This window comes from Eublepharis macularius, chromosome 1 (genome assembly GCF_028583425.1).
Source record: "Eublepharis macularius isolate TG4126 chromosome 1, MPM_Emac_v1.0, whole genome shotgun sequence".
Classification (NCBI taxonomy): Eukaryota; Metazoa; Chordata; class Lepidosauria; order Squamata; family Eublepharidae; genus Eublepharis; species Eublepharis macularius.
In genome coordinates, this window is record NC_072790.1 from 150,488,169 (window position 1) to 150,500,261 (window position 12,093).

Here is a 12,093-nt window from a genome sequence, read left to right on the forward strand (position 1 = left end):
GACTTTTGAATTCCAATCAGGGAGACAAGTGATTAAGTCAAAGCATGCAATGGACGTGTTTCTGATGGAGAATGGAAAAGACTTTCCTAGTTCAAGAAGATTATAACTATGGAGTACAAATTAATTTCATGGAATGTTAATGGACTCAATTCACCCTCTAAACGAAAAGCTGTGTTACATTGGCTATCTAAACAAAGAAGCAATATGATTTGTTTACAAGAGACTCATATTAGAGATCAAGATGTTAAATATCTATTTAATAAGAAGTTAGGAAAACAATTTGTTTCGGCAACAAAACAAAAGAAGAGGGGAATTGTTATATATATTAAGGAAGAATTGCAGCCCAAATTAATAGTTTCTGATAAAAATGGAAGGTACCTGGCTGTGGAATTTTTATGTAATGCCAAAAAAACGTTGATACTTGGAGTATATGCACCGAATGGTTCTAAGGATTTATTTTTTAAAGACTTAAGAGAGCAAATGGAACAATGGACTTATGATCATATAATTGTAGCTGGAGATATGAATGGAGTTGTGGATTTACAGTTGGATAAAAGCTCATCATCAAGTAAAGTAAGGGCAGGGAAATTTAGAAGATATTTGGAGAAAGTACAACCCTATATCGAAGCAATATACTTTCTTCTCAACTAGTCATCAATCCTTTTCTAGAATAGATATGATCTGGGCGTCTAAAGAATTGGCAGTATTTACTAAAGAGATTGATATTTTACCGAAAATTAGCTCAGATCATAATCCTGTGATGTGGAGATTTGGAATGAGAAATAAGAAACGGAGATGGAGAATTAATGAGGATCTTTTGGGAGACCCAGAATGTGTGGAGGTGCTTAAAAAAGAAACAAAGTTTTTCATTCAATGCAATGTTAATAAAGGAGTGTCAACACATAAGGTCTGGGATACATATAAAGCAGTAATTAGAGGTGTGTTGATGGACTTAAATGGAAGAGACAAAAAGAAAAAAGAAATGAAGTTAAAAGAGATTCAGGAAAAAATTATTCAAGTAGAACAGCAATTAAAAAAGAGGCCAGGTAAAAAGAAATTGTTGTATGAAAAAGTTATTTCAAGAACAAATTAGGGTTATGGAAAATAAAGAAGTGGAGTGGGAATTAAAGAAAATGAAGCAAAAATCATTTGAAGGAGCCAATAAACCAGGGAGATATTTGGTGTGGCAACTGAAGAAAGAGAGAGAAAAAAGAACAATAAGTAAAATTATGGAAGAGGGGAAGGAATTATACGATCAAGGACTGATTGAGAGAGCATTCTATAAATATTATGCAAGACTATATCAGAAAAAAATAGTGGGCTGTAAAAAGATAAGAGACTATTTTGACATAATCGATTTGCCTAAGGTGCCGGAGAAGTTGAAAGAGAAGCTTGGTGCTGAAATAACAACAATGGAAGTGGTGCAAGCATTACAAGCTACTACAGTGGGTAAAGCTCCGGGACCGGATGGAATTACAGCAAAATTTTATAAAGTGATGGTAGAGGATTTAAAACAATTGATGCAAAAAGTAATGAATGAGATATTGGAGGGGGCAGAAATGCCAGATACATGGAATGAGGCTAATATTACATTGATACCGAAAGAGGCGTTAGATTTAAGTAATGTTAAGAACTATAGACCAATATCTCTAACTAATAATGACTACAAAATATTTGCTAAGATATTAGCGGAAAGACTTAAGGTGTGGTTAGTAGAATTTCTAGAAGAAGATCAAGCTGGTTTTTTACCTGAAAGACAAATGAAAAATAACTTACGCGTACTGCTGAATGCCATTGAGTACTATGATAAAAACCCAGGGAAGCAGGTTGGGGGTTTTTCGTGGATGCGGAGAAAGCTTTTGACAATTTGAACTGGGAGTTTATGTTTACAACAATGGAGAAGATGCAGCTGGGAGAGAAATTTATACAAGCAATATATAAAAATCAATCTGCAAATATAATTGTTAATTCAGATGTAACAAAAAAGTTGGAAATAAGAAAAGGAACAAGACAAGGGTGTCCGCTTTTCCCACTTCTGTTTGTAATGGTATTGGAGATTTTACTTAGGCAAATAAGAGAATACAATAAAATAAAAGGACTGAGGACAAAAGGATTTTCATATAAAGTCAGAGCTTTTGCCGACGATGTAATGGTGATAGTGGAGGATCCAATAGAGTGCATGCCTAAACTGATGAAGAAAATGAAAGACTTTGGAGATTTAGCTGGATTTGTTATAAATAAGGTGAAGTCCAAAATATTGTGTAAAAATATGACTAAACAACAGCAAAAGGAGTTGATGGACAAGGTAGATTGTGAAGTAGTGAACAAAGTTAAATATTTAGGAGTGGAAGTGACAGCGAAAAATATCGATTTATATAAGAATAATTATGACAAGCTATGGCAACAAATAGATAAAGACATGATTAAATGGAACAAAATGAATTTGTCATGGTTAGGTCGTATTGCAGTAATTAAGATGCATGTTCTTCCAAGAATGATGTTTCTACTACAGACAATACCTACTGTTAAAGATAGTAAACAATTTGAAAAGTGGCAGAGAACGATTTTAAATTTTGTTTGGGCTGGAAAGAAACCCAGAGGTATTTCAATGGAAGCTTGGGAAAAGTTATGGGGAAATACAGTTAAAATTTCAGCACGTACCACGGTGCGAGAAAATGTTTATAAAATGATGTATAGATGGTATTTAACACAGAAGAAGTTGGCCAATGGTAATAGTCAGATGTCTGATAAATGTTGGAAATGTAAACAACATGAAGGTTCATTTTATCATATGTGGTGGTCTTGTGACAAGGCAAAACAGTTCTGGGGGGATATAGTAAAGGTTATGTCAGATATTTTACAAAGGAATGTAATTAAAACCCCGGAATTGTTGTTATTATGTATGAACCTAGAAGACTTCGATAAAATGGATAGAGTTATGGTATTTTATATGATTATGGCGGCCAGAATGTGTTATGCATAGTTGTGGAAGACTCAGGAGATACCATCTATGGAAGACTGGATCTTGAAAGTTCTGAATATGGCGGAAATGGACAAACTAACGAGGAAATTGAAAGAGCAAGAAGTATTGGAATATACATTAAGTTGGGAAAAATTCAAGAAATATGTGGAGAAAAAGTGGGACATGAAGGGGAAATTGTCTTTGGACAGTTGTTAAGGGGGAGATAGAACTTTACTTAAGGTTAGAAGGGGGTATATTTTATTATATTTTATTGGATTAGTATAGAGTTATAGTATTATAGTATTATAAAGTTAAGAGTAAGACAGTGTATTCATATGGGAAGAAATAAGGTTGAATAGGTAATAGGGAGTATATATAATATTTTAGTGATGTATTAGAAGCAACAGATTTATAATATAGATAATAGGTATTTAAGGATTAGTATATTATATATACTATTATATATTATATATTAGTATATTAATTACTAATTAGTAATTACTATATTAATTAGTATACTAATTAATATTAGTATATTAATATATATATTAATCTAGTTAATACAACTATTATATTATATTATATTATATTATATTATATTATATTATATTATATTATATTATATTATATTATATTATATTATATTATATTATATTATATTATATTATATTATATTATATTATATTATATTATATTATATTAATATAGTTAATACAACTAAATAGACTAGATTAGTATGTATTATATAGATATATATTATGCATATTATTATAGATTTTAAGAGTTTATAGTATATATTCTTTAGGTTAAGTTGGGTATGGAAAACTTGGGAGTCATTAGATAAGGGAGGGGGGAAAGGATGGGGAAAATGCAATGGGGTGGAAAATGATAATGATTATTATGTTTATGTTTGTTAACCCATCCAATAATTTTTTAAAACAAACAAACAAACAAATATAATAAAGGTAGATATTATACAATATCAAACAAGTCTTCTATTACAGATGTTAAAAATAGTTAGCATACAATGATATTATTAGTTTTCTTTCCAATGTTTGCTACCTATACAAAAACAGTTAAATAAATGAGTAAATTTTTTTCTTAAGCATTATCCAAAGGCCTGACATTATTATTGAAAAATCTTTATAATATTATATTTGATATAAGGCTCTATTTCTATATTGATGATACTCAGTATATTGGCAAAGATAATATATAAAAATAGATTCTTTTATAAAGGTGATTAAATAAGCATTGTCATAGTGCCAGATCTTCAGTAGACTGGTTACCGAAATACCGATATATAAAAAAGAAAACAATGATTTGTAACCATTATTCAAACACTTATTAACCTGCTTAACTAATCCCTCCTTCCCTTCCCCCCTCCCTCTCTTAACTCTATTCCTTCTTAAAAGAAAAATATTGATTTGTAGCTTTTATTAGAACTCTTATTAATTAAGATAATTCCTTCCTTCATTCCCCCCTCCCACACTTAACCCTAATCCCCCCCTTTTCCAATGATATTAATACCTAGATCGGTTAAATAATTAATATTTTACATACTGATAAATAAACTATTGTCTAAATTATGCTAATCAGTTCCCTGTAGCCTAAGAGATACACCCTATAGACTATTGGTATCTAAATATATACCAAACTTAAAGAACTGTAAAAAAATAAATGGGAGCCCTATATGAGCTCTGCTCCCTCCCCCCCATACCTCTACTCCTATATGATTTTTAAAGATTATACGGTCATAACATATTTACATATTAAAATTTGCATTTAACTTGCATTGTTACATCACATTTTGTTACATCAAATTTTATTTGTTCTCGGCTTGCTGGCTGCATCTCAGTGGAATCCTGCTTCCCCTGTATGTTGGCAAGAGATTGGGTTCTTTTCTTTTCTGTATGGTACTGTTGCAGTTCATAGGAAATGCAATACCGAGGTTTTGAAAAAATTAATCTTCCAGATTCCTGGTCTGTAACTTGATAAGTAAAGTCCTGTGTTTTAACATGAAGTTTCGTATAGTTGGTCCATTTATATTTTATCTGCGCTTTCCTCAATGCTTCAGTTATTGATCCAAGATCTCTTCTTTTGCTTAAAACTGAAGATGGCAAGTCTGTAAGTATTGAGAAAGGCGTTCCTTTATAAGGGATTGAGCCTTTCTTCCTTGCTATTGCCAGGATTTTTCTCTGTATTTCCCCGTCTGGAATTGTAGCTAAGGTATCTCTAGGCTTCTTAGATTCTGGATTTTTTTTGGGTTCCCACTTGGTAAGCTTTGGTAATCAAAGGGGTTGCACCTTTTTTGAGGTGTAAGTGTTGTGCTATCCAAGATGCTAGAAAAGAAGGCAGATCAACATTTAAAGTTGCTTGCTCTTCAAAATTTCTAAACTTCAGATTTGATTTTTTTGCTGTTATCTCCATATGAACAATTTTTTCTTGTAGTTGCTTGTTCTCTTGTTGTAACCCAGATAGTTCAGACTGTAATGAAGTGCTTAATGCTAGTGTTTGTCCAGCAATCTGTGCTGTTTTATCTAAAGCCGATTTTATTTCTGTTAGCTGATCTATCAATGGTTGAAGCAAAGTTGACATTTTGTTCACTATTTTTTGTTCCATACGGGCAGAAATTCAATAAACGTGGGATCAGCAAGGGTAGTTAAATTGCTCCTACCTCTGCTGCTTTCGTCCACCATTTTGATTGCAGCACACTTTTCCTCTGCTGCCTGCTGCGAGTTTGGGAAGAAGTCCTGCAGTCTTTTTGAGACGTTTAACTTTCCTTTTTTCTTCCTCATGCCTTGTTTGCCCATATTCTTCTCTTGTTTTGGTTTTTAGTTTTGTTATGCCGATGTACAATGAGGAATTAGAGGGGGGAGGGACAGAGCTCTCTTCTCAAACAACCTTCTCCTTCAGAGCCGGTGTCACGCCCCCACACCTCATGATTTTGAAAGACTGTCACTACTACACAAATGCTTTCACTTATATCCCACTTTCCCTTTTTGGAAACCCAGAATGGCTTCTGTCAGAGGTCCAAGGAAGACACATACCAGGCTAAGAACTGCTTAACTTTACTACCTGCAAAAGCACAAATGCTCAGCCTGCTCTACAAAGCAAGTAAAAAAAAAAACACAAGGCAGTTGAGTTAATTCTGAAACAAAACACCAAAGCAAAGCTTTCCGAAGTGAATCGGGTCACTTCAGAAAGCTTCGGGGCAGCTGGGAGCAGTACTTTGCCAGCTGTTTGCAAACAGCCAGCAAAGTTCTGAAGCTAAATCAAGCTTCCCACGCTTTCTTATGAGAGGGAAAGGGGCAGAAGGAGTACGTGACTCACTACAAGCTCCTCCTTCCCCCTCCCATCTTGTAAAAACAGGCAGGAAGCTTGAATTTGCTTCAGAACTTCGCTGGCTGTTTGCAATGCAATGCAATACAAGCAGCCAGCAAAGTCTGTGAGATTCCCACCTAATTTACAGGATGGGAGGGGTGAGTGAGTTCAAGGGGGGAGAGGGAAGGGGGAGTTAGGAGTGTCCAATCCCACTGCTCCATCCTCCTTCCAGCCAATGGATTCTCTGGAAGGAGATGCCGTAGGGGATTTAAATTGGAGGCTTGCCTTTTGGAAAGCCCACGATTTTCCTTGGCCTACATTGAGACATTGAGACTTTCACACTGTTGGTGGGTAGATTCTCTGTCTCCATTGTTGGCTGGCTTGCTGGAGGACTTCACTGAGGAGGAGAGGACTACACCTGGAAGATTCCAGTTTGGGCCTGCCTGCCCAACCATCGCTGGACTGCAGGAGTGGTGAGAGAGTCAGTGACTCACAGGGTTTTCTCGGGGGGGGGATTTTTTTGGTTGTCTGGGGGGGAAGAGGAGGGATTGTTTTTAAAAAGTTAATTTACAGTAATCTTTATTTTGGGGGGAGGGATTCTTGCATCTTTGTGTGTGCGTGCGTGCACGCGTGTGCCTTTGTTGGTGTAAGCAGCTTCTGGCTCGGGCATTTGTTTGTGGGGGGGAGGCTGGTATTTATTTAAAGGTTTATAGTTTAGTTGGGACTTTTATTTTCCAGTTGCTGTGGGTGGGGGAGGGTTAAAGGTTTAAAGGGTTAGAGGCTTGACTGGATGGAGAACTGTTTCTGTTGACTGTGTTTCAAAAGTTTGCTGTTCAGCTTCCAGGAGCGGCTCCATGATGCCTATCCCTAGTACACGATCCCTGCTCGCACGACGTTAAGCAAGACCGTGGTGCCTTCGTCTTACAGTGCTGCCAGGGACCATGTGAAGGCACAGTTGTCCCACGCTGCTGGGAGAACTGTGCACTTCACATCCAACATCTGGAGCTGCTTTAGTGTGCAGCATGCATGCCTCTCGCTTACTGCTCACCAGTGGCAACCCGAGGACCTTCAGGGTGGGGGTGAGGTGTCCAGTGTTAGGCAGGGGCGGATGGCAGACCGCTGGGCCAGCTACCTCAAGGCCTTGCTCCATGCCGAGGTTCTTGATGTGTCGCACATGGCGGAGAACATCGCAGCCACCTTGAGGAGGGATTGGACGGCTGGATAGGCGAGGACACTGTCACCATGGGATTCATGGTGACGGATGGTGGCCAAACCATGAGGGCAGTGGCGCGGCAGGTGAGCCATGAGCGCATTTACTGTATGCCTCACAAACTTCACCTAGTGGTGAAAGCTACGCTTGGGGTGGGCTCCTTTCCGGAACCGCAGGACCCCGCAACTTGTGACCTCCAGTATCTCCTGCAGAAATGTCGGAGGCTCACGGGTCGCTTCTCATGCAGTGTGAAGTCCACTCACGAATTGCACCAGAAGCAGGCCAGGGCAGGTGTGCCGGAGCATGTGCTGATCTCTGACGTAGTCACTCACTGGAACTCCATCTGTGACATGCTGGAGCGCTTGGTGGAGCAGCAGGCCGCCCTCGAGGCGTGGCTCTCAGAGCACGAGGCTTGGAGGCAGGAGGGTGAGTTCAGCCAGGAGGATTGGCTCACGGTCTCCCAGACAGTGGAGGTCCTGAAGCCCTTCAAGGACTTCACTGTAGCAGTCTCGTCTGACATGGCAACCCTGGGTCTGGACATTCCTCTGGTGCACACGCTCCAGAGTTCATTGGCTTCCTTTGTGGACCCAGACGCACCACGTGCAGACATTGTTCCAGTGGTGTGCATGCTCATGAGAAGGCTGCAGAAGGCATAGCTGCCAAGCTAACGTCTCTCACGCAGAAGGAGTCATACATGTTGGCAACCATGTGCAACCCGCGCATTAAGGGCACTTTTGTCGAGCGGGACGGGAACCTCACCCTGTGCACAGGTGAGGCATAGGCAGGCCAATAGGGGCCACCTGTCATCAGAGGGGACGGGCGAGGGGCCTAGCCCTGCGGGTCCCTCTTGCGCCCCTTCTGAGCAGGCTCCCCCTGTGGCCACCGCTGGGATGTCGATGGAGATGCTCTGGCGGGCCTTCAGCCCCTCTGGGATCGTGAGTCGTGTGAGAGGATTCAGCAGATGCAGTGGTCAGGGACTACCTTGCAGAGCCCTGTAAGTTGCTGTCCACTTATCTGCTGAGCTACTGGGCCAACAAGGAGGCGGTCTGGCCAGACCTCTCCCTTGAGGTGCAGCGGCTCCTCTCATGTCCTCTGATGAGCATGGAGAGCGAGCACGTCTTTTCTTATGCAGGCGACATTGTCTGCCCACATTGCTCTCACCTTCTCCCATGGAGAGTTGAGCAGTTGGTCTTCCTGAAGGTCAACTCTCGGCTCTTTGATTTCTCAGGAGTGGACTTCCAGAGTGAATGAGGTGAGCCCTCCTTGCAGAGCCCTCCTCTGCAAGTCCAGGACCTGGAGAATCACGCTCTTCCCTACATTAAACTTTTAGAAGTACAAAGAAATCCAGCAGGAGGAGGGTGGAACTCAGTGGCAAAGAGAATACACCCTGCAATTTGGCCTCCCCCACCCCCACCCCCGCAAACGGGGGGGGAAATCCAAAACTGTCACAGACCCTGTGGGTACAAATTTATTCTGATAATTGATAACAGGCCCCAGAAATGTTGATTGCCCCTGGAGAGAGAGACAGGTTAGATAGGGACTAGTTAGGTTAGGGACTCACAGCAAGAAACTCACAGTAGCAGCCAAACTTAGCTATGCTGCTGAATAGAATGTTGTAAAATGTTGTTTTTGTTAAAGTTAAAATGTTCATGTTGAAGGGGTGGGGGAGGAGTGGAGGAGATAGGGATGGTGCGGATGGGGGCCAGCTGATGATGAAGGCTACATCCCCACACTACCTCACAGGTGTTTTCCAGTTCAGCCTGAAGCTGGTGGGGGGTGGGGGGAACCTCTGCAACCGTGCTCCACAAATGCCATTATGTTGTGCTTGTAGCTAGGTACTGTTCAGCTCTGTGGTGTTTCCCCACTGGCTGAACTGAGAGCCCAGCTGCAAGAAATGACAATGGTTCTGCTGGACTAAGTTGCAAGAGTTTCCCCCAGTTCAGTTTGGTTTGGGTGGAATGGATGTGTGACACTGTGGTTTGGCTCCCTTGGAGTCACTATGGTTATGTTGGGGGTGGGGTATAAATGTGCTGCTGTTATTGTATGCTGTCTCCCACCCTCAGCCCAGGAACACCAAGAAATAAAGTGTTTTTGCAAGTAATTGTGTGTGTGGGTTTGTGATTCTCTGATGTGAGGATAGATGTGGTACTACTGTCTAGGAGACTGTTGTGATGTGACACTAGCATCATGTGCCTTTAATGCTGTAACTGAAAGCTAATAAATAAAAAAATGAACTTGATTCAATGTGTATTTGTGTGTTATTCGCTGGTGTGACCGTTAGTTCCCATCATAGGGAACAATGGGGAGTGGCTGGCCAGCCTGCTCTGGGGGTGGTGGGGAACCTGGAGGTGAGTGTCTATGGTTCAGGTGTGTTTTCCCAGGGACGAGCTTGCACTCAGGAGTGTGCCCTCCACTGGGCACCCCTGGCCTGTGCATAATTGCCCTAGGAAAGACAGTTTAAAAATTCCCATCATAGGGAACAATGGGGAGTGGCTGGCCAGCCTGCTCGGGGGGGGGGACTTGGGGGTGCATGTCTTTGGGTCTGTGGGGCTGCTGTGGGGGTAGATTGAAAGGGGGATTATGCCTGTGGCCATGGATGTCACATTCCATGGGTTCCTGCTTTGGAAGTCTGGATATCCCCACAACAGGAACCAATGGGGAGTGGCTGGGCAGTTACTGCAGGGGTGGTTAGTTTTTTGTGGGAGGGAGTTTGCTTCTGAGGGACTGCTTGGGGTGTGTGGAGTGTAGCCATACTGTGGCTGTGGCCATTGGCAGCCACAATCCATGTGTTTCTGCTGTGTGGGAGTCTTCCCCCACAGTAAAAATAAAATGGTGTGGTGCGAAAACCACCTTTGGGGGGCCATAACATGGCCCCCCAAAGTGCTCTCTCCCTGAAACTTGGAGAAGGCATGGACAGGTAGGAGCAGGTCCCTGAAATTGGGTGCATTTTGCTTGCAAAATGCCACCCCAAGCCTCCTAGAAAGATCCCTTGTTTTTCCCTATAGGGAATAATGGAAAGCGGAGGAGGATGGGGTACCTTCTTTGGGGGCCATAACATGGTTCTGAAACTTGGGAGGTCATTAGAGGAGAGTTAGGAGAAGGTCCCCACCAAGTTTGGTTTGCTGTGTAACGAAATGACCCCCCGCCCCCAGGCTCCTGGAAAGCCAGGAGCATGTTCCCCATTGAAAATAATGGCCAAATCTTTACGAAGCAAACCCGAATCTTTCTGAATTGGATATTCTGAAGCAGCTTTCCCCCCAATTCAGGTAAACCGAATCAGGAAACCCGAATCACCCTGGCCCTGCACACCCCTAGTTTCTAGGAAGGGTATTTCTCTTTGTAAACAGAGTTACCAAAAAGCAGAATTATATTTAAAAGATGCATAGCCTTATACTTTGGGATTTAAGACATGCAGTAGCTGAAATTACCATGTGCCATTCACTGGATTATGCAGTATGAAGATAAACCATTTACTTGGAAAAGCCGTTTATTTCCACTGAATTTAGGCCTAAACCCGAATGTTTAGAATCAATTTGTCCTTTAAAAAAGCGCAGGTTTCTTGGATGTAGGACGTCATATAAACTAAGGAACAGGAGATTAGTGCCCTACCATAATTACTTGTCTTCTAAAAGGAGAAAGAATATTTTTTAAAAAGTCAGTCTGTCAGCTGTTTTACATTCTCAATAATATGTCTAAAGTTTATTAAAGATTGAACTCAACATATGGAGCAATATACTTTTTCACAATACATATCAGATTATACTTTGAGAAATGAGGGAAAATCTTAAATTTACAACCAAATTCAGGGCATAATTCAGTAAAGTCAACCACTAAAATCAGAGGGAAAGGCTTAATTACATTGAATTATACAAGGTTTTTCAGAATTCCCAGCAAATTGAGCATTCTCAAACTATAAAATTCGTAATGTACAGCTATGCATTACAGTTACTGCCCCAAGTGCTGGAATGTACAAATAAAGCAGTGATTATGGTTAATTAGCACTCACCATGAAAACCAGAATCTGTCTGTGTCAAAATGTGGAGGAATCCTCCCAAGAGACTCTTCACAGCACCCTAAGAATATAAAGACTATAGATTGTGCAATCATAATAATTTACCAGAATCCCCACCATGAAGCGCAACAGTGTCCCTTTCTTCAGTTTTGTTTGGGTGGAATGGATGTGATTCTCTGATGTGGTGCTGGTCCCCTTGCTTCATCTTGGTTCTGGAGAATTCCATTCCTGTGCTTCAGTTTGGTTCTATTGGGCTTTTTTCTGAGATGAACTCAGCTTGCATTTGGGAGCATGCTTTAGCCATGGCAGCCTTGCCCCAATGTGTTTTCTGGGAGTCAGCTTTGACTTTTTCTCCATTGGAAACAATGGAGTGGCTAGGGGCACCATGTTCAGGGACTTACAGAATTGGCCCCCAGGGTCCAATCTTCCTGAAATTTGGGAGGCTCTTTAGAGGACAATCAGAAGTAGGCCCCCTGAAAATTTGGAGGAGTTTTCAGGAAAAATGCCACCCCCCAGCCCCCGGATAGCCCCCAGATATTTTTCCCTATAGAGAATAATGGAGAGTGGGTGTAGGCACCTTCTTTG

General features: G+C 41.1%; 1 protein-coding gene across 1 annotated transcript in view; it reads right to left on the reverse strand.

The window, feature by feature from the left end:
• Nucleotides 1-12,093, reverse strand: part of LYST (lysosomal trafficking regulator) — a 159,838-nt gene that overhangs the window by 108,022 nt on the left and 39,723 nt on the right. The window contains exon 10 of the mRNA XM_054975108.1: nt 11,503-11,569. Within this exon, the coding sequence (XP_054831083.1) occupies nt 11,503-11,569 (67 nt within the window). The remainder of the gene's footprint in view (nt 1-11,502; nt 11,570-12,093) is intronic.